Source organism: Chrysemys picta, chromosome 2 (genome assembly GCF_011386835.1).
Source record: "Chrysemys picta bellii isolate R12L10 chromosome 2, ASM1138683v2, whole genome shotgun sequence".
NCBI classification, from domain to species: Eukaryota; Metazoa; Chordata; order Testudines; family Emydidae; genus Chrysemys; species Chrysemys picta.
The window spans coordinates 246,244,251-246,267,554 of NC_088792.1; the positions used below are offsets into that span (position 1 = coordinate 246,244,251).

General features: G+C 44.8%; 1 protein-coding gene across 2 annotated transcripts in view; it reads left to right on the top strand.

Annotated features, from left to right (window-relative positions):
* The window catches only part of SLC26A7 (solute carrier family 26 member 7), a 140,394-nt gene that overhangs the window by 100,816 nt on the left and 16,274 nt on the right, over positions 1-23,304 (top strand). For both annotated transcript variants that reach the window (XM_008168321.4, XM_065585889.1), the window contains exons 12-15: positions 3,059-3,165; positions 7,447-7,513; positions 19,630-19,767; positions 21,522-21,570. In XM_008168321.4, coding sequence (XP_008166543.1) covers positions 3,059-3,165; positions 7,447-7,513; positions 19,630-19,767; positions 21,522-21,570 — 361 coding nt within the window. The remainder of the gene's footprint in view (positions 1-3,058; positions 3,166-7,446; positions 7,514-19,629; positions 19,768-21,521; positions 21,571-23,304) is intronic.

The following is a 23,304-nucleotide window of genomic DNA, read 5'->3' on the forward strand; positions in this document are numbered from 1 at the left end:
CGCTGAGAGTCTGTCTTCCTGCTCTCTTGGCACTTCTTCCCTGGAATTTGGCCTTCTCCACAGGCTTCCTTTCTGATGCTTGTTAACTCTTGGCCCTGAAGGAACCTTCTTATTCCCTGCAGTGTCTGCAGGTATCGGCCTAGCCCACTTACAGCTGTCTTCCCCTTTATAAGTTCCCGCTGCCTTTCCTTGAGCCCAGTTGTGCAGCAGTGTGGTGACGACACAGGAAAGGAAATAGAACACCAGGTTTGTGGTAGCTAGAGAGCTTTAAAAGCCTCAAGCAAAAAGCCTCCCAGGAAAACTTTCCTGGGGTTTTTATTTCTCTTTTTACTTTGTTTACAACACTTCTTAGTTGTTACATTTTTGCGCATAGAAAAGCCAGGCAGTATACATGCACATAAGATAACGAACCCATCTCTTGAGCGCGTGAATGCCAGCTGCAAAGAAACAATCAAATCAGCCAAATAAGTTTCCCAAACACAAACGCTAGATTGAAGGTCACTCCTGCCTCGTTGCCATAGGGGCAGTTTGCCGCGCCCGTGGGCTGGCGATTCGAGAACTATGCATTCCTACACAGCAGGTAACCAGTCCAAGTGCCCTTGGACTCTGCTCCCTTTATTGAAGGAACCAATTAAATGTGGCAACAATGTATTACAAGCTTTGGATACCAGTGAAATATACTTTTAAAAAAGATGTTAACAGTCTCTGACCACTCCTGGCTCGATCCATGCTCCAGCAAACTTCTATAGTAATTGTGACATGAGCAGCATAATACTTTCTGGGGCTTCATAACAGAGCAGAGCTGTTGGACCTACTTTGAGAATGAAAACAAAGTCAGTTCCGAGGTGAAAAGCTTCAGCCTAGGCCTCTACTTCTAGGGGTGTAAAATTCCTTGTTGACATTACTGTGCCTGTGTAAATATGTATGTGCACTCTTGAACACTGTTTACACTTGCATGCACACAAATGAATGAGTAAATGCTGATGCAAATTCTAGCACTTGGGTCCTACCTAGTGTGCATGTGTAATTGACAGGATAGTCTGGCTCCTTTTAAGAGTACCAGTGTAGGAATTTTTAAAGTGTGTTTATACCTGTGAACAGTGATGAGCTGCCAAAAAATTAACAACCGGTTCCCTCCTCCTCACCCCAGGAGGGGGTCGTGGCCATCCCCCCGCCCCCCAGGACTCCTGCCCCATTCAAGCCCCCACGTTCCTTGACGCCCCCCCCTCCCGGGATCCCTGCCCCATCCACCTCCCTCCCTGTCCCCTGACTGCCCCTGCCACCCCATCTAACCCCTCCTCTCATTCCTGATGGCCCCCCAGGATTTCTGCCCCATCCAAGTACCCCTTCTCTCTGTCCCCTGACTGCCCCTGGAACCCCTGCCCCTGACTGCCCCCCGCCGCCCCATCCAACCCCTCCTCTGATTCCTGATGGCCCCCCGGGACCCCTGCCCCATCCAACTACCCCTTCTCTCTGTCCCGACTGCCCCTGGAACCCCTGCTCCTGACTGCCCCCCACCGCCCCATCCAACCCCTGCTCCTTCCTGACTGCCCCCCCGGGACCCTTGCCCCCATTCAATCCCCGTTCCCTGCCCTCTGACCCCCCTGATCCTATCCACCCCCCTGAACTCTCCTGCCCTCTTCCAACACCCCCTCCCTGCTCCCTGCCCCCTTACCGTGCTGGAGGCCGAACTGGGGGCGCTGGGCTGGGTCCGGGCCGAAGCCGCTCGGCCGGAGTCAGGGTGCTCGGCTGGGGCCGGGCTGAAGCCGTTCGGCTGGGGCCGGGGCGCTCGGCCGGAGCCGCTCAGCTGGGGCTGGGCCAAAGACTCTTGGCCGGGGCACTGGGCCGGAGCCGCTCGGCTGGAGCAGGACTGGGCTGGGCTGCGCCATGCCTCTCTGGAGCCCTCCTCGCACCCCCCACCCCAGCTTATCTTGCGAAGCCACCGCTTGTTTCTGAACCCTCCCAGGCTTCCCGCGCGAACATCTGATTCGTGGGAAGCAGGGGAGGGGGAGGAGAAGGGGGGCAGAGCGTTCAGGGGAGGAGCCGAGGAAGCAGAGGTGAGCTGGGGCCAGTTGTTAAATTTAAAAGCCCTTTTAGAACCAGTTGTCCCACACGGAACAACCGGTTCTAAAAGAGCTTCTAAATTTAACAACCGGTTCCTGCGAACCGGTGTGAACCGGCTCCAGCTTACCATTGCCTGTGAATCTATGGTTGCACCTGCTCACTTGGAGGTTACTAAGAGGCCTGGCTGAAAAATTTGGCCTTTAATATGTAATGTGCTGACTCTCTCTCTTAGCATGGCTGTTAGAAGTTTCCAACATATATTGCAATAGATGAGTAAGTTTTGTCAAAAGTTTTACAAATGACCTTTAATTATTAGTAGCAATCATGTTCACGCATTCTGCTGATTGTTAAACCAGTTGTAGAGTAAGATAAGTGTTAATTTATAATTCCTTTCCTACTTCACTGTGAAATACAATTTCTAGTTCATACTGCAGGTGGCATTGTGTAAAAGGAGGCAGGTTTTTTAAATGTGTGCAGTGAACAAGTTGTCACTAACTTGCCAACTTGGAAAATGAAATGTATAGAGCCGTGGCAAACCAAGTTGAGTTCAGCCTGAATAACATTGCTACTGTAGCAACATATGTCATTACAAGAGCTTCAGAAATGGACTTCCATGACCCTTAAACTTGTTAGAATGTCAGATCACTTGTGTTCTCTGAGGGAGAGGTAATATTTTCATGAATAATTCAGTCTTCCTCATTTGCCAGTTCAGAGATGTCTGGTTGCAATCTCTAGTTATCATTCTAATTTAAGTATCAGGGGGTAGCCGTGTTAGTCTGTATCTACAAAAACAACAAGGAGTCTGGTGGCACCTTAAAGACTAACAGATTTATTTGGGCATAAGCTTTTGTGGGTAAAAACCTCACTTCTTAAGTGACATTCTAATTTAAGCCTCTTGCTGGGAACTTTAAACATATTTATTCCCAATTAAAAATAATTATACAGCTTTACAGAGAGCTTAAACTAACTGTGTCTTTTGTTTCCTTCCTTGAAGAGCATATGGGTTAGTACCTATGTATTTACAGTATGCTTTGCTGCTAACGTGGGACTATTGTATGGAGTTGTCTGCACTATAGTTATAGTGATTTTCCGCTTCCAAAGGTGAGACATCATTTGTTCTTGAAATGTTCTAGAAATAAATCATTGTGACATATATTGCTCCACTCTCAGTATAATTGTACAATACACTGGGTTAAATAATGAAATCTCATTTTTTGTAACTAATTGTAGATATAAGGAAACTAAAAATCAGTGATTATTTGTATAATGCCCTAACTACTAAGTGCAATAATGGCTTTGAAATGCACTGCGTAGCGTGTCTTAATGCTCTTATAAAAAGGAATTTACACTTACAAATAAAAATAAAACCGGTCAGACTGGTGCATTTACTGGACATTAAAGAATTCTAAAACAGTTTCATAAAGTGAAATTATTTTATGATTTTTTTAAATAATTACAAATCTCTAGGACACATAAATCAAAGCTAGGGTAAGATCAATAATAAGGTCAATACAAATTTCCTTCCATTAGAGCCTTTTTTTGCTCATTGAAAAGTGCAGGATATCTGGCAAGCCTTAGTTACTGAGTGTCATTATAAACTGTACTGAAGGAGCCGCCAGCTGACATTCTACACATTTTAAAATGTTGTAATAAAAACCAATAGGAAAACCGTTCCGGTGTTTAAAGAAAAAAAACCACACACTGTAAAATCTGTGTACAAGTTCCAAAAAACAAACAAAGAAAAAAACTACAAATAGCATTTCTTAATATGCATTATTTTCACAGTACAACTAAATAACTATGCTTAGGTTTTGAATAAAGGAAAATATTCTTTGAGGTTAGTGATCCTTCCAGTGCTGGTAAACCAATGATCTTGTAAGTTACCTACCCCATGCGACTGGTTGCTCATGGTTTCCATATGTTGAGACAACTATTGAAATATTTGTATTTTGTCACACAAAGATGTCTCAGTTTTGCAGATAGCAAGTGAATGCCATTTATAACCCACATCTCTGTAGTAACTTTAATTTTCCAGGCCAATATTTTTTTCTCTTCCTCGTGTTCATATTTTGCAGGTAAATGTAGGCTAACTAAATCCAGTGATGAGTAGTAAACCATCACTTTTTCTTTTCAAGAATGTGGACATACATTACACAACCCGTTGAGGGCTATGCCTACAATGTGAGTTAGGGATGTGACTCCTCTATATGTGTACACATCCTTGCGCTAGCTCTTAGTGAGCTAGCATGAGTTAGGGATATAAAACAGTTAACCAGGGCCGGCTTTAGGCCAATTCAACCAGTTCCCCTGAATTGGGCCCCGCGCCTAAGAGGTCCCCGTGCCCAAGCCCTGGTACAGCGTACCAGCAAGAGCCGGTGCGCCGTACCGGGGTGGCTCGGCTTCCCCAGGGGGCAATTCCCAGGCCCTCTAAATTGCCACCAGAGCCCCACTGCTGGAGCCCTGGGGTAGGGCTGCGGGGCTCTGGGGGCTATTTAAAAAGTCCGGGGCTCCCGCTGCCTCTACCGCCCCGGCCCTTTAAATAGCTGCCGGAGTCCCGCCGCTTCCCCAGGGCTCCTGCGCCTATTTAAAGGGCCAGGGCGGTAGAAGCAGGGGAGCCCCGGGCCCTTTAAATAGCCCCGAGAGCCCTGGGATAGCGGGGGGCTCAGAGGCTATTTAAAGGCTGTGGCTCCAGCTGCCTCTGCTGCATCCCCTGCCCGCACCAGCCCTGCACCCCCTGCCCTGCCCGCAGCCAGCCCCTATCTCCAGCCAGCCCTGCACCCCCTGCCCACAGCCAGCCCCTGCTGCCCCCTCTGCCCTGCCTCCAGCCGCGCACCCTCTGCCCTGCCCGCAGCCAGCCCCTGTCTCCAGCCAGCCCTGCACCCCCTGCCCACAGCCAGCCCCTGCTGCCCCCTCTGCCCTGCCTCCAGCCGCGCACCCCCTGCCCTGCCCGCAGCCAGCCCCTGTCTCCAGCCAGCCCTGCACCCCCTACCAGCACCAGCCCTGCACCCCCTGCCTTGTCTGCACCAGCCCTGCTCCCCTGCTCTGCCTGCAGCCAGCCCTGCACCCCCTGCCCTGTCTCCAGCCAACCCCTGCCGCACCCCCCTGCCTGAAGTCCCGCACTCCTCTGTCTCCAGCCCTGCCAACCCCTGCCGCACCCCCCTGCGGCCGTGCCTGAAGCCAGCCAGCCCGCCCCACACCCCTTGCCCTGCCTGCAGCCAGACCCTACCTCCAGTCAGCCCCTGCCCTGCCCTGCCTCCAGCCAGCCCCATGTCCACTGGTGCCCTGCAGTTCCCAGGGCAGTAACCCTGCACATCTGCTTCAATGAGGGGGGCAGGGAGTGGCGGGGACCCACACATGTGAAACGGAGCTCATTAATAACCGATCAACAGCATATATGACACAATGTACATAATATATAATTTTATTATTTATATAGTTATGGAAAGTAAATAATACAAGGAATAAATGAAAGGGTTTTTTTTACAGGGGTGTTTTTTTTTTTTTTTTGTTAGTCATCCCTGCCGGGGCCCTGCCGAAAATGTTCGAATTGGGCCGTGCACTTCCTAAAGCCGGCCCTGCAGTTAACCAGTGACCATTAGTCTTACTGGTTAACCCAGCCTAACCGTTAACCCCCAGCTCAGCCTGGGCTGGCTGGAGCAGCCCCAGCTACGCCAGCTGGCCAGCCGGAGCAGCAGCCTCGGGCTGCACCGGCCGACCCCAGGAGCAGCCCCGGGCCGTGCCAGCCAGCCGACCCCAGCAGCAGCCCCGGGCCGTGCCAGCCGGCCACCCCAGCAGCAGCCCCAGCCCTGTGCCCACTGGCTGGAGCAGCCTCAGCCCCTCTCCCTTTTATTGGTTAACCAGTTAAACGATATAATTTTAATTGTTTTAACGGTTTACTTTTAAAACAATATTTACATCCCTAGCATGACTATAAATAACAGTATACCTACAGTTGCGTGGGGAGCAGCAGCAGAGGCACAGCTGAGCCGTACCAAGTACAAATTTGTCTGTAACTCAATGAGAACTAGTGTGAGTGTGTGTACAGGAGCCTGGGAAGCAAACCCTTAGCTCATAGGGTAGGCATAGCTTACACGTTTAGGTCAGGGGGTGTCTCTTACTCTGTGTTTGTATAGCACCTAGCACAACAAAGCCCAAGTTCTGATTGAGGTCTTTGGGTGGAACAATGATACAAATAATAAATACAGTCACGGGCACGAACTTTGTGATTTGGCAGGGCATGCTCCACCCCCACTCCGTCCCAGGCCCTGTCCCCACTCCATCCCAGCCTTCAAAGCCACACTCCCAGCCCGCCTCTTCCCCCTGCCCTGAGGGACGACTGGTGCCTCCCATACTGGCGGGGGCACAATCTAAAGGGGAGGTCAGGTCACATGTCCCCCCGACCTGGCAACCCCGCCCTGGGGCCACCACGCTCTCCCACCCCACATTACCTGCAGGGGGAACACTCTGTCCTCCCACCGCACCTGACTGCCCAGGCGGGGAGCAGGAGGGAGCCGCTTCTAATGCTGGCCTCTGCTGGTCGCTGCTCTGCGGCCCGGCAGCTACCTGAGAGAGCCTGGTGGGGGAGATAGCTGCTCCCTGCCCAGCCTCAGCTGCCGGGGACCACGGCTGAGTGAGCCAGAAACGTGCTGCGGGGAGGGAGTCTGTGGCTCGCTCACCCCCAGGCACCTGAAGCCGGGCAGTGTGTGGAAGCCACCTCCTCAGCCAGGCCCTCTCAGGCAGCTGCAAGCCTGCCACGCTGCACAGCAGTGTCTGAACAGCTGATCTGCAAGAGGTGGGAGGCACTGTGGGGGAGGGGACGTGCTGATTGGGGGGGGCCCGCTGCTGGCAGGAGGTGCTGGGGGGGAGGGAGGAGGGCCCCACCAGTGGATGCTAAGCACCCACAGTGTTTTTCTTTGGTTGCTCCCGCCCCAGACCACCCATGAAGTCAGTGCTTATTAATATAGTTTCAGAGGCATAACAGGAGTAACATTTACATAAGTGAAGATTAATATTACTTTACAAAAAAGTCCCATTTTTCATACTTTAAATTGAAAAATAAAGCTACAGAAATTTTGAAGTTATATTGGGTTATAACAACTTTTCAGAATTTAAAGAGGCTACAGAACCAACCTAAACCTACCTAGCTGTCTAGCATTTGTACACTTGAAGGATATTTTTCCCAGTAACTGCCTGTCCTGATTTTTATAGAATGATTACAATATGAAATGTACTTTAAACATGCAAAAATATATATATAGCAATTCTGTTGTTAGAACACTGCATCCCTCTGTTATATTTTAGACCTGTATCTCTACCTATCCATATTCAAGTTTACTGTATGGATGATCTGCTTCACAACTTTTCTCCATGTATTGATTACAGAGCAAAGACACTGAGTTTGAAAAATATGAAAGAAGTGGAATGTAAATTCAAAACAGAAGCTGATCATGTAAGTGTACTCTTCCTCTATTCTTCTATCCCTTATTAATCTATAGCTTTTTATCTCCCATAGTTTGTTACAAAGGTTATAAGAGTAAGTGCACTCAAAAAATTACAATTACATGGTCATTTCTAGAACTAGTGGAAATATATGCCATGGAAATCTTGTGTTTTGGGTCTCTTTATGGGTTTCAATTATGTATGCAGAATATTAAGTTTATGTAAAAAATTAAGGGTTCTAGTCAATGGTTATCTGTGAATTTCAATTTATGGAAGTTCATCTTCTATTGGAGTTTGCCTCTCATGGGAAAAGTTGCCTGAGTCCCACAGGTTTTGGGGGATCTATTAGTAACCAGTGGTTTCCAAACAGTTACTACTTGTCTCTTTCCTTCTGTTTGATTTCCTTATACCTCTGCAACCCTTTGACATTCTGTATGTGCATGAGCCCCTTCCCAGCCATGATTCAGTCCTATCTGCTCATCCAGAACCTGATTTTTCACAGTGCACCCACATGTGGTGGGGAAAGGGAGGAGGGTTGCCTGGAGCTGGCACAGACCCCTTTAAACACCTCTCAGCCAAGATCACCTTGGTCAGGATCCACTTGAGAAGTAGATGGAATGATCCTACCTCAAGAAACTGTTTTCTGAACTTACAGTCTCACCTGTCTTTTATCCTCCCGATCACAGATTACAATTTTTTTGCTTATTTTCCATTATAGTTATGATTACTTTGTATTACAATAGTGCCTGTGGGCTCCAGGTGAGATCAAGGCTCCATTGTGTCAAGCACTCTACACATAGATAATCAAAAACACCCTGCTCAAATAGACAGACCAAAAGTTAGAGGGGAAACAAAGGTGCAGTCAAGGGTGCTGTAACAATTTTTATAGTGTCAGTGCTTAGAGCCATTGAACCAAACTGTAAACCCTGTATATAATGGAAACTACTTCAAGCCAGAGGATGCAGTAGCAGCTGCCCCCGCTTCTCCAGTTTGAGCACCTATGGGTGCAGTGACTTGCCCAAAATCAAACAGCACATCAGTGGCTGTGCTAGAAACAGAACCCAGCTCTCCTGATTTCTAGTCCAATGCCCTATCCTAGTAAACCATTCTGCCCTCTCAGTGTGGCATTTTCTGCTGTGTCCACATGACTTTTCAAATATCCATCCATCCAGTCTTCTTAATAGTTGTTAGCAACATGCCTGCCAGTTATTACCTCATTAGTGAAACTCTCCAATCCAAATTATTCATTTTTTTGATATCTGAATTACATCTTGAATCTGGGTTATCTTGGACTCAAAAGTTGAGTTTGCCCAAGAGGATTTACTGTTTGGCACGCTGAAACATTTTGAGTGACAAGGCTGAAAACGGTGGTAAGCAAGAGAGGGGAGGATTCTAAAATGCTAGTTAAAAACAATGTTGTGACACCTGTCCCAGTTGTTGATTATTAGATCAAATTTCAGCATTAAGAAAAAAAAGTTAAAGGAACTTTGTTAGAGTTACATGACCCAAAATTTGATCTATATTTCTTTCTCTTAAAAGGAATTTTTAAAAATATTTTTCATCTCTTTTCTCCAAGTTTCTGTTTTAGCTCTCTTTTTCCCTAAATCACCAAGAAAGATCAATGCCTGAGAACATACAATAACAAACTAGCCTACGCACTGTGGAGGGAATAAAGTTTTAGTAAGGAAGCAGGTTTCTTAAGAGTTTATTACAGAAAACAAAGAGGAAAAACATTTTCAAGATTAAGAAAACTGCCTTGGCTCATGCCTTTTAACTTAATTTAGAACTGCTGGGTTGCAGTTGTTTACAGTGAGTTTTTAAATGTGTGAATGCTGGAGTTGTTGAGGCTCCCCTTGAAAATGACAACTTAGAGATGAACAGGATACCTAAACATGAAAATATGCAAATTTAATCATCTGTCATACTATCAAGGTGCTGAGGATTTATAGGGGTTATTCCATCAATAAGCGAACAGAAACTTCAATATGGAAAATATTGAGAGAATGCTTCCTAAAAAACATATGTGAAACATGTCACATCACAGACCCTATTAAGATCAAACTCTTGCCAAAATGTATGTGGTGCTGAGTAATGCCTGCAGCAGCTGTGGATGTCCTTAGGAAACTAGTGAATAGGCTGCTTCAAACAGTTTTCTTTCCTCCTTGGGAAGGATACATTGTAAAGGAGCTCAGTTTTTCTCAGAATGATAGAGATCAGATTTTGAAATGCATCCAGAATGTAGCTAGAACTAAACCAGATCTGAATTTGTCACAGTTCCCCTCAACCATATCCTGAGGAAAGTTTGATTTTGATAGGGTCTCCTGGTTGGTATTCTTGGACTGGGAGGGTTTAGGGCTGTAATGAAATGCTAAAATGTATTATACTGTTTAGCTACTGGGTGGTGCTGTGTGTAACATACCTTATTTAAGCTAACCTCAGCCATTCTTCATCATGTTCCTATTACGTCTCTGGTGTTTAGTACAGGCGCCAACTTTCCTTGGCGCCGGTGAGTGCTCGCCCCCGACTCCGCCCCCTCCCCGCCCCTATTGGACCTCTCCCCAAATCCTCGTCCTGGCCCTGCCTCTTCCACGAGCTCATCACATTCCTCCTCCTCCCCCTCCCTCCCACCGCTTGCTGCGTGAAACAGCTGTTTCATGGCGTAAGCGCTGGAAGCAGAAAAGAACTGGATTAGGTGCTGTTGAGATACCACCATATATTGATAAGGTCAATTCAGTTTAACACAATAGCTAAATATGTTTCTGGGAGAAATCTGGTAGTAGCAGACACTCTTTCATGCAGCCCAGTATTGTACTCAATTACTCATGAGCTCAAAAATGATGTAAAGGATGTGGATGCTGTGGACTCATACAGACCTGTGTCAGAAAAGTACACCTGCTTGACTGACACACAACTTCAAGAAGTTCTAAATTACATCAGAGCTGGCTGGTCCAAGTGTTTAAGGGACACTAAGGAGATGAAGTGGGTGAGATAATATCTTTTCATTGGACCAATTTCTGTTGGTAAGAGAGACAAGCTTTTGAGCTTACACAGAGCTCTTCTTCAGGTCAGGTCAGGGATATTAAGGAAGTGTCAAGAGACTACTTTGTAGTATGTGGACAATTAAATGGTCTCGTGATTAAAAGTGACTGAATTGTAATTCCAAATGAAATGAGAGGAGAAATCCTAACCCTCATCCATGAAGGACATCAAGGATTAACTAAATGCCATGCTGGACCAACCAGTTAGTGTGATGGCTGGACATCAGCAAGGACATAAAGAATAAGGCATTTGCATGTGAACACTGCAGAACTAACAGACCAACACAACAAAAAGAACCTTTAAATACAACACCTCTACCAGACAGACCTTGGGAGAGATTAGCTGCAGATTTATGTGAATTCAGAAGACATCCTTACTTGGTCATAGTCGATTATCTTTCCAGGTATATAGAAGTAATGTACTTGAAAGACATGGCATGTTGAAGAACATATTGAAAAACTGAAGTGCACTTTTGCTCATTTTGTTATTACTGAACAGCTAGTGATGGAAAACAGTCCACAATTCACTGCAGCAGGATTTAAGTCGTTCCAAATGAAATATGATTTTGAATATATTACTAGCAACCCACATTACCCACAAGTGAATGGAGAGGCTTAGAGAGTGTACAGACATCCAAGAAAATCCTATGGCAGGAAGATCCATTCCTTGCTCTTTTGAGTTACAGATCAACACCAGTAGCAGCTACTGGGTATGGTCCAGCACAACTCCTGATAGGAAGATAACTCAGAATTACTGTTCTAATTTTGGAAAAGAGCCTGTCTCCAAAGTGGCCAGACATGAAGAGAGAAGCCAGATAGGATAAAAAGGTCAAAGAACTTATGAATACTTTTACAACAGGTCTCACTCAGTTTGAGAACTGCTGGGTCCAGAATCTGGTGACTGTTTATGTCAAATTGGATGGAGAAAAAGGATAGACAACTCCAACTGTAGTAAAGAGAAAGAATTCATCACCAATATCATATGCTATTGAGACCAACAGACTTGGAGAGTTCAATAGAAACCTTCAGCATCTATGTGTGTCCCTCAAAAACAACTATCAACAGAGCAAACTCTATAGATGGTGGATGCGGAACAAGAAGAAGACAACTCAAAGATTCCATACCAACAGCAGCCAGTCCATGCAACTAATGGACAGCCGGATGATCAAGCTGTGATGTGTTTGGGTCGTGTAACTAGATAACCAGTATGATTTAGAGACTTACAGGCTGATCCATACTGAACTTCAAAGATAGCATGATAGTGTAAATTTTATAAATGGTAGGAATGTAGAACTTAAAGGGACAGACATAGTGAAATACTAAACTGTACCATACTGTTCAGCCTCCAGGTGGAGCTGTGTATAACATACCTTCTTCTTCAAGTATAGAACCCTATGGGTGCCCCCAACATATGATATCCATACACTCATATGCTCTTAGACAGAGACTGCAAAGTAGTATTCGCAGGCCTGCTCCTGCACAAAGCAGTGCCTTGTGCTCTGAACAAGGGAATATAGGAAGGCACGAGCCCACCACCACTCTGTTCTCAACTGCCTGCAGCATGAGATGGAGAGTTCTACTGTCTGCTGTATTCAGCTTGTCACCTTAACTTGTGAATTGTTGTTTTACTTATTTGTTTTAGTAGTTTTGTTCTTTTAATTAATTTCATTATACCTTTATTTCACTTTATATTGTGTTGGTCAAGGGGAGGCTCTTTCCTCTTCTCCAATTTTTTGTGTTGGAGCATAATTGTTGTGCCCAAGATCTCAGGGCTTAAGACCCATAAGACTTGCCACAGGTCTTTTCCCTGTAAGTGTTTGGGGGGCTCCCACAACCCCTGCCAAATGCAAGGTCTGGGTTGTTGGAGCAGATCCAGGGGTTTGAAGGGCAGATCCAAGAAGGACAGAGAGGATAGACTAAGCTTATACTAATGGAGCGTGCCTTAGCTCCTGGAGGCCCTCTTCCCCTCGTACATTGACATCTATGTCAAAGACAGCCCAGGTCACTGTACTGCTTCATCTGCAGCTCTCGACAATAAGACGTCAGAAAAAAGGAAATATACCTCTCCCAACTGGGAAATAAAGAACAGGGGCAGATCATCGCAAACGACCCACTCTCGGAAGAGCTCTTGTCCCTCTAAGAGTACAGTAGAGACTCTGACTGAGTTCGGTACTGAGGTGTTGGTACTGAGGAAGACGCTCCACTTGGATGTGCCTACCACAAGAGCAACTAGTGCAGCGGCACCATCTGCTCCCTTGCAGCATAGTGAGACACGCAGGGCTACCATTCATGCCAGTACTGATATTTTACAGTACCTCTGAAAGGGACAGGACATTATAATAATCTTGTACTGCAGCAGCCTCTATCTCACCACCTGATACTGACTCTAACTTTGGGTGAAGACATCAGAGCTCTCAACATCTTTCCAGGTTTCCTTTTTCAGAGGATCTCATTGCTGATGAACCCGAATCACCAATTATGGGGGGATCTGCCAGCACCATCTTCATGGTACCACTACAAAAGCAGCATGTTGGGACTGGTTTAAACTTCCAGCCTTCAGTACCAATAAGAACATTGGAGCTCCGCCTCCCCCCTCCCCCTTTAGTTCAGGGAAAGACTGCTCAGACTCAGATTTCTGTACATGGATTCCAGGACCATAGTACCCTACCCCCTTGAGCCCTTTGCATGAAGATAAGCCTGGGGAACCTACCAGATATCATAGGCCCAGAGATTATGATTATCATTGGGGTCCTTTCCGTTATCCCCGTCAGTTACTGGACCCGTGGGGCCACTATGACAACCAGCTTCATCAGATATCTAAGAGAAAGCACCAGTACCCACGAGTACTGTACCAGCCTCCGGCTTCTACAAATCATCCTATAGTACAGCACACGTCAGCACTGTGCAGCTTAGTACCCAACACTTCTCCAGTACCGGAAGATATAAAAGAGGAACCGGAGTCTCTGACAGAGGAGATCTCACCTTCTGGAAGGTCCTCTTCATTTCCAGATGAGGTGGTAATACCACCACTGCCCTCCTATGCAAAAGATTTCAAGACCTGCCAAGAGAGCATTCTGGTTCCAGTCCTCAGGACTTCCAAGAGAAGGTCATAACGTGGTGGAACACCTCCTATTTGAATGACCTAAGGTTTTTAGCAAGCATATAGACTCCTCTGTCCACACAGTCAAGGATTCTAGGGCAATGCTGCGATTACTGGGAATTTAGGTGCCTGCAATGAGAAGACAGTTTAGTAGATCCAAAACCGCTCAAATATCGAGACCATTCTGCTACCATCAGTACACTTTTCCTAAGACTCAGAACCCCTTCAGGAGATGGGCCAGACCTCAGAAATGGAGCCTTCCCACCTCTACTTCTACCCAATTATCCCCTCCCTTGGTCAAGAGCATCAAGTATTACACTCTACTAGATCACAGTTTGCAACTACCCCGCTCCCTCTGGAAACCAGCTATATTACTACCTAACTGCCTGGGAATACTTCCACACTAGTCCCCCTTTCCACCCTCACCCTACTCTGTCCCTCTTCAGGGACTCCTCTCACAGGGAACTCTTAAAACAAGACATCCACTCTCTCCTTGTGGGAGCTATAGAACTGGTCCCCACAGAGTTCATCAGAAGAGGATTCTATTCCAATTACTTCCTGGTTCCCCAGAAAGGAGAAGGGTGGAGACCAATCTTGGATCTCAGGAACCTGAACAACTGTGTCCTAGCACAACACTTCAGAATGGTGACACTAGCCATCATAATTCCATTCTTAGATTCAGGAGACTGGTTCACTGCCCTCGATCTGCAGGACACTTCTTCCATGTAGCCATCCACCTGTCACACAAGCATTTCCTAAGATTCGTGGCAGGGGCAGATCACTATCTATATCAAGTTCTTCCTTTTGGACTCTCCATGTCCCCAAGGGTGTTCACAAAGATTCTTTCAGCAGCCTGTCTACGTCAGTAGGGAATATAGATTTTCCCATATCTGGTGACCGGCTTCTCAGGAGCCTGTGTCATGGATCCACAAGATTAGTGCTACACCCCCAGCTTTGGAGCAGTCTCTTGGAGGAACCCCTTCAGTGCGCCAGACCTCAAGTGATCTCATTCTTTCTCCCGGGTAAGCCACATGGCCTCACTACTTCCTGAGACTGAACTTCTGGGGCTTCAGCACTCCTGCTTAATATTGTGAACTCTGTTCAGTGAGTCCAACAGAGATAGATTCCTGGTAGAGATGTGTACACTCTTCAGGGATTAATGCAGCTCACCAAGCATTTGCAGTGACACAAACAGCATTGTCAAAATGGTAGGGTTTAATAGTCAGCTGGAACATATCATAGGAAATCTTTAGGTTAGCAAATTAATACTAAAGCATAGACCATTTTGGTTAGCCCAGAGCCCAGCCAAACTGTAGTGAACCCCATTGTTCAAGCTCTGTCTGTCTCTCAATCTGACCTTCTTGGTCAGATCCCAGGTGAGAGTGACCGACTCCTTCCAGCAGCCAACTCTTATCTCCCATCCAAGACCTTCCAAGTCCTTTGTTTCCAAGCTGGGAAATACAGCTCAGTTTTCCTGCTGTGGGGTAGGGAACCTCTCTCCCTGTGATTTGTTGTTTGCTAGGTGTCAGTGTCCTCATGTTTGGGTGTTCTGTTTTCTTCTTGGATTCTCCATTGATATGGGGTCAACTTCAGCTAGTACTTTTTAATGGCCCATCCCAGCTCAGACAGCTAACTGACATCCATACCTATCTCTCTTAGCCTGCCCTGAGAACAAACAGTCCTTTTCTACCCATTGGGTAACAATGCAACATATAGGGGAAATTGAGGCACTCACAAGTGTCATAAAAATATTACATAAAATTTCCACTTTGTCACAGCCTCACCCCAAGAGGCCCAGGAGGCAACATCCTCAGCATTAATGTTATTCCAGTTTCTGGGCCTCCTTATCAACCTCAAAGAAACCCCATACCATCTCCAGTTCAGAGAATAGGCTTTATAGGAACTGCTCTAGACTCCACAACAGCAAGAACCTGCCTACCCTAGGAGAGATTCTTCACCCTAATCTCAACATTACAGTGCAGACTGCAAACAACAGTGAGGACTTGCCTATTATTTTGGGCCACATTTCGTGTGACTCTCCATGTGAAGATGCCCCTCAGATGCCTCCAAACATGAGTAAAAACAGCATATACTCCAAACAAACAGCCTATCCAAACATCACTGTGCAGTATGATATACTTGCCAACACTTTCTTTGTGCCATACAAGGTCTCTTAGTCAAAGTAATGCTAGACAACAAGACAGCAATGTATTATATCAACTGACAAGGCAGAGCAAGTCCCCAGGCCTTATGTGCAGAGCTGCTAAAGCTGTGGAACTGGTGCATCGCTCATTAGATAGAAATGTCAGCAATTTATCTACCAGGCTTCCAGAGTACAACTGCAGACTCCCTGAGCAGACACTTTTGGCAGGATCACAAATGGGATCTCAAGGACTCTGTCTTCTACAGCATCTGCCAGACCTAGAGTATACTGGGGTAGACCTCTTTGATACACTGAACAATGCAAAATGTCACCTGTTCTGCTCTAAGGGAGGTCACAGTCATGGTTCTCTAGGGGGATGCCCTGGTAACACCATGGCCCACTACCCTTCTTTATGCCTACCCACCTATACCATTAATCCTCAAGAGCCTTCTCAAGCTGCATCGAGAAGGAGTGAGAGTTATTATCATAGCACCTGCTTGGCTGAGGCAACTGTGGTACTCAAACTTCATCCACTACTCAGAGGTAACACCCCTCAGAATTCCTATCACAAAGGATTTGTTGATACAGAGTTCAGGGTCCCTTGTTCATCCCAACTCCTCCTCCCTGAATCTGAGAGCATGGCTCGTCAGTAGCTCTCAAGCATGGAATTGACCTTTTCCCCCCATCCAGTAGAAAGCCCAGTACTCCCAAGACTTACCTACAAAAGTGGAAGTGCTGGTGGTCCTTCCCACCTTGAAACCTATGGGGAACCATCCTCCATCTCTCCTTCAGAATTTCTTTTCTAATTGCCAACACCTCAGCGAAGTGAATGAGGGAACTGGGGTGCTTATGGCAGACCTACCTTACACCACCTTATACAAAAACAAGGTTATATTACCTCTCCATCCTCATTTTCTCCCAAAGGTCTCCTCAGAACATAACATTAACCAGGAAATTCACCTACCAGTTTTCTGCCCAAAACCTCATGCCTCCAGAGAAGAATCAAGCCTTCATTCTTTGGATGTCAGGAAGGCCCTTGCCTTGTTTCTGGACAGGACTAAACTATTCCATGCCTCTCTTAGACTGTTTTTGTTGATTGTGGATAGGATGAACAGCCAACCCATTTCCACACAAAGACTATATAAGGGGGTTTCAGGTTGCATCAGGACCTGTTATGAGAATGGAGGGGTACAGCCCTCTCATGGAGTGACAGTAAATTCTACTAGAGATCAGTCTCCATCTATAGCTCTACTGAAAGACATTCCCGTAGCAGAGATTTGTTAGTCTTCGTTCTATCCATACCTTGGCCAAACACCATGCCATCTTACCTGCTTCCAGAGATGATACTGCCTTTGGTGATGCAGTCCTTCAAACTGACCTGGACTTACTTCCTCAGCACCCTCTTCCTCATTGAGTTACTGCTTGGGAGTCTCCTATGGTGGAGCCTCCATAGGGACATATACTCAGAGAAGAAGGAGAAGTTACTTATGTTACAGAAACTTTAGTTCTTCAAGATGTTTTATCCCTATGGGTGCTTCACCTCCTGCCCGCCTTCCCTTCTGAACTGTTAGGCTTCGCAGTTCAGAAGGAACTGACTGGCAGCATGCCCAGGCCTCCTTATGTGCCCTGGTTGTAGTCTCTGGTCAAGAGTGCATGGGCATGTGCACCCTTCTATGGTGGAGCATCCATAGGGTCAAAACATCTTGAAGAACTCAAGTTACTGTAAGGTAAGTAACATCTCCTTATTTAAGCTAACCTCAGCCATCCCTGGGAGAGCATTAAAGGATCTTATGTAAGACATATCTCTGGTGTGTCTCTCTCTCAGAAAGAAGCTCTGTAGTTGGCATATCTGATACAGAAGCCTGATCTGCTAGTAGCAGCACTGCAACCTACTGTATACAAGTAGTACATGACATTAGCTTCTCAGTCATAGTAGGTTTTGGCCTTTGCAGGTCTCTCTTTTCCTCTTTGTATGTTACTTCTTCCACTGCTGCCAGTTATAGTAATGCTGGGATAATAGGCACCAGGGTACATGTTCGTCTGAACATCAAGCATTGTATTGGGCTGCTGTTAAAGCCTCCTGTGGGAGTGTTTCTCCATTCAAGAATGCCTTGCCCTATATTTTTTTGCTTTCTGCAGCTTTCTTTTAATGCCGGATTAGTATTTTTAACTGCCATTTCAGGTTTCCTGTTCAGTTGGCTGTGGTATGGTGATGAAGTGAAATGATATAACTGAATTCCCATTCCTGGGTAAATTGCACAAATGCTGTGCAAGTAAACTGGACTAGTTGTCTGAAACTACACAATTTGGGATACTGTGCCTGCTGAAATGTGAAACGCTTCATGGCTTTGTCTATGATGATGGTCACTGCAGTACTATCTGACAATTTGACTAGTTCCCAGAGGTCTGAGAAGTAGTCTACAGTAACTAGGTAGTTTGTGTGGTTTGCAGTGAAAAAGTCCATTGCTATTTTGTTCCAGGGTCTATTGGGAATGTGCTGTGTATTTTCATTGTATTTTCATGCTTTCCCTGTGCTACTTGGTGAATTATCTTTGTGTTTGCTCCACTTATCCTCTGCAATTTATCGGAAGTTTGTTCACTAGCTTTGCACGCCTGTGGATTGGGCTCTCTGAGCATTCTCATTCCAGTTCCTGCATCTATTGTCCCAATTACTAACCTAGCACAAATTAGATCTTTCAAGATTTAGTAATTTCATGAGTCAGCCATTTTGTACAGTCTGGCAATATATTGATCTATTGTTTCTCCAGATTCTTGATTATCCTTGTTGAGAAGATGTCTTTCGTATGTGACATTTTTTGTGGGTTGAAAATGTTTTTGAAGCACTTCTAGGTTGTTTTCAGGGTCCTCCTGCTGTGCTGTTGACATGTCCAGAGGCTGTTGGAGCATGAGGCAGTCTTTCCTAATTACAGCTAATAGTGTGGTTGCTCTTACTTTGTTTTCCTTTTTATCCAGCTCTATTGACATTTTTTTCATAGCTTTCCCCCTGTGATCTAAAAAATATACAGTTGCTAAACATGTTCTATTTCATGTCCATATGCTCAGGGACAGGAATCTGGTACATTGCCATGATTACTGTTTTCTCTTGGTTTGTTTTGTAATAGTCTTAGATTCTGATTTCACCTATCTGTAGGCGATGACTCACTTCTGACACAATATTCTATGTGCGAGCATAAAGAGAGAGAGAACCGAGACAGTGCAACATGCAGGCTATACTCCTTTCTCCACATCTACAGTGTTCTCTCATCAATCGCTTCCTGAAAGTAAAATTCTCTCAGGTCCTAGACACAATCATACAATAGCACCCCAATAGGAAGCTGTTTATCATACCATTAGGGATGTGTCTAGAAGGCACAATTAAGCTCATATTACTTTGGGACACTTGGAGTTGGCTCTAACTTGTGTTATTCTGGCTAGCTGAGGGTGGTTCTAGCTTTATGCCTGTAGTCGAGGATGATATTGGGAAGATCAGAAATGGCTTATGCAGTTCACAGATGATTCAGCCTTGCTTCAGAGTAGCTCAGGCTTCTTCATGTGTTAGAGCTTTAGATGCACGAAAAGCTCAGTAATTTTATCTACTGGGTAGAAATTCTTCAGGTGACACTCATTGAATACCTTTAAATACTCCTTTAATTTTACTTATATTTCCTCCTCAATTTAAGATAGAATCATGTGTGAAGACTGATCAAATTAGTAATCTGTTAAAGCACCATGGTAACTCAGAATTTTCTCACAGGATTGTTGTTTGGTATTATGTAGGGTTTTTAAAGAAATTTCCCTTTTTTAAATCTTAAGGTACTAAGTCTTTTGTTTATTTCATCCCAAAGGAATCTTTACAACAGGTAAAGATAGTTTCAGTGAACAACCCACTAGTATTTCTGAATGCCAAGAAGTTCCATCATGACCTAATAAGGATAATCCAGAAGGATAGTGCAAGCACCCAGCCACATGATGATCTAAACAAGGTAGGTTATACTGCATGCATTAGTAATGATGAGACTTACTTGCATTTCTCTTGTGCATTCCATCAGAAGATTTCACAGCATTTAATTAGATAATGCAGTAGAAAAATCAGACTATACTATAAATTAGTTGTTTACCGTGGAATAAAGTTCGAATCTAAACTTCAGGAGATTAAATATATTTATCAGAGGGGTAGCCGTGTTAGTCTGAATCTGTAAAAAGCAACAGAGGGTCCTGTGGCACCTTTGAGACTAACAGAAGTACTGGGAGCATAAGCTTTCGTGGGTAAGAACCTCACTTCTTCAGATGCAAGCCTTCTGCATCTGAAGAAGTGAGGTTCTTACCCACGAAAGCTTATGCTCCCAGTACTTCTGTTAGTCTCAAAGGTGCCACAGGACCCTCTGTTGCTAAATATATTTAGTTTTTCCTATTATTTTGAAAGAATATCTCTAATATATTTGTTTATGTGATTCAGTGAAAGATGCTAATGCGCCGATCCAAAGTCCACAGGATGCCTTCCATTAATTTTAGTGAACTTTGGATCAGGATTTAAAGGCCTGATTTTCCAAAGAAATCTTCAGCTGTAGTCAGTGGCTGCTGCAGGTGCTCAACATCTCTGGAAATTGAACTCTCAGTTTCCAATTCTCCTCCCGTGCTACTGTAAATCAGGAACAACTCATTTGGAATCAATAGGGAGTTAGGTTGGTAAAACTGTTGAGAATCAGGTCCTAAAGTAATAACTCTGTTTAATTTTCTGCACTGCTAATATTTTTGGGGAAAATAAATAGAGTATTTAAAAAAATAAATGCATATAACTATGGTTCTAGGGAGTGTCACGAAAGGCACCCTGCTATTCCAATTTACCCACTTATATCTATTCCAGTTTTAGGGGAGCGAGAGAGTGTTACTGTTGCTGACGCTTTTTCTTTCATTACTGGGAAGGTACTACAAAACTATAGTGAGAGGAGCCATATAAGTACCTAGGTTGAAAGAAATGCATTTGATTTGTATCTGAAATTAGTTTAGAGGTTCTTTGGTGCAGGGATTTAGTCTTTTCTCTGTACTAGAAAGAGCTTAACACTGGAACTAGCTGACATTTTTTGCAGTTTTTTGTAGAAAATTGGCCTTTTTTTCAAAAGAGAAAACTTTTTGCAAACAATTAGCAACATTGATTTTTTCCATGTTTGTGAAAGTTTCTGATATTTTTGCTGAAATATTTATCATAAATGTTATATATATCTATCAAAAGTATTATCAACCATTTTTGTTGATCTAAAACTCTTTTTAGTAAATAAAGCGTATTTTTGGTAAATGAAGAATTTAGAAAATGGTTTCAGTAAGAATTGAATTGAAAATATTGCAGATAATTTTACAGAAGATAGTCCATTTTGAACCCTGTGAAATGGAAACAACTTTGAAATACTGAAATTTTTCAAAAAATTATTTTCCTGTCTTTTCACCAGCCCTGTTTAGCATCCTTTGAAGAGTCATTAAAAAAATACATCTGCTGAACCCAGATTCAGGTTGGTGGTTGGCTCAGAAGGTGAAAGCCAGCTGCAATACTAAACAGGTTGAGATAACTGGGAAATGCTTCCTTTAGTCCACAAATACAATGGATCCACAACATTGAGTCACAGAAAGACAATTTTGATATTTTTTCTGGACTCTTAATTCTGTTTCTCAATAAGGAAATTGACAAAGGAGGCATGAGACCTTTCCCCTCGAGTACTTATATTGTTCATTGCTTTTGTTTCAGTGTGAACAGAACACGTTGCTCAATCCAGTATCCAATGGAAATTGTCATGGTGAGTAAGATACAAGTTGAAAGTAAGAGGGGGTTTCAAGTGTGTCAGATGGTTCCAAATTTTCCCATTTATTTGTAAATGAATTTTCATGCCATGGACACACACCAAGTGAAGCACAGAATCATGGCAGTAAGGGACCTTAAGAGATCATCAAATCCAGCCCCCTGCACTGTGGCAGGATCAAGTCAATCTAGACGAGCCCTGGCAAGTGTTTGTCCAACTTGGTTTTTAAGAGCTTCCAATGATGGGGACTCCACAACCACCTTTGGAAGACTATTTCAGAGCTTAACTACCCTTATAGTTAGAAAGATTTTTTCTTAATATCTAACCTAAATCTCCCTTGCTGCAGATTAAGCCCATTGCTTCTTGTCCTCCCTTCAGTGGGTATGGAGGACAATTGATCACCATCCTCTTAATAACAGCCCTTAACATATTGGAAGACTTATCAGGTCCCCCTCAGTCTTCTTTTCTCAAGAATAAACATGATTGGGCTTTTTTAACCTTTCCTCATAGGACAGGTTTTTCTAAACCTTTTTATCATTATTGTTGCTCTCCTCTGGACTCTTTCCAGTTTGTCCACATCTTGCCTAAATTGTGGTGCTCAGAACTGGACACAGTGCTCAAGCTGGGGCCTCACCAGAGCCAAGCAGAATGGGACATATACCTCCGGTGTCTTACATACAACACTCCTGTTAATACACCCCGGAATCTATTAACCTTTTTTGCAGCTGCACACATTGATGACTCATATTCCGTTTGTGATCCACTATAACCCCCAGATCTTTTTCAGCAGTACTACCACCGAGCCAGTTATTCCCCATTTTGTAGTTGTGCATTTGATTTTCCTTCATAAGGGAAGTACTTTGTACTTGTCTTTATTGAATTTCATCCTGTCAAATTCAGACCAATTCTCCAATTTGTCAAGCCATTTTGACTTGCTTCAAAGAGCTTCCAACCCCTTCCAGCTTGGTGTCACCTGCAGATTTTATAAGCATCCTCTCTACTCCATAATCCAAGTCATTAATGAACTAACATTGCATGAGCACTAACAGTGCCATTTTCCCCACAATACCCTGTCAATCTTCCTTAATTTTGATCTGGAGGGCCCCCTTGTAGAGATGAGAACACCCATTTAGTTCTACACCCACTTAGTTCTTGAGCTCCTTTCTGAGATTGCCAGTAAGGGATCCAGCAGAGATATCTCTTCTCTAGACAGGACTCTGAGGTGTGACTGCAGCACGTGTAGTCATACCTGAGCTAACTTTGATCTAGCTAGCTGGAATAACAAGAGCAGTGAGGCTGTGACAGCATGGCCTGTAAGAGCCGGCCTGGAGACCTGACTATGTGCTCGAGAGGCTAGCCTGTGCTGCCGCCTGTACTGCTGCGGGTTCACTGCTATTGTGATTCAAGCTGGCTAGATGAAAGCAAGCTGGGGTATGTCTGTGTGCTGCAGTCACACTTCTGATCCAGTGTAGCTATACTCAGTAACTGCCAGTTCATTTCAGAAGAATTCCATGAACCCATCACAGGGTTCCACGAATCCAGTCACAGGGTGATTTAAATTATTACTGCTCTGGTCCAGATTTGATCTAGAGACTTGAATTACTTCAGCCTCTCAACCATAGGCGCCGACTCCAGGGGTGCTCCTGGGCTGGAGCACCCATGGAAAAAAATGGTAGGTGCTCAGCCCTCACTGGTGGGCCGCTCCTCCCCCTTTCCGGCGGGAGGCCCCAC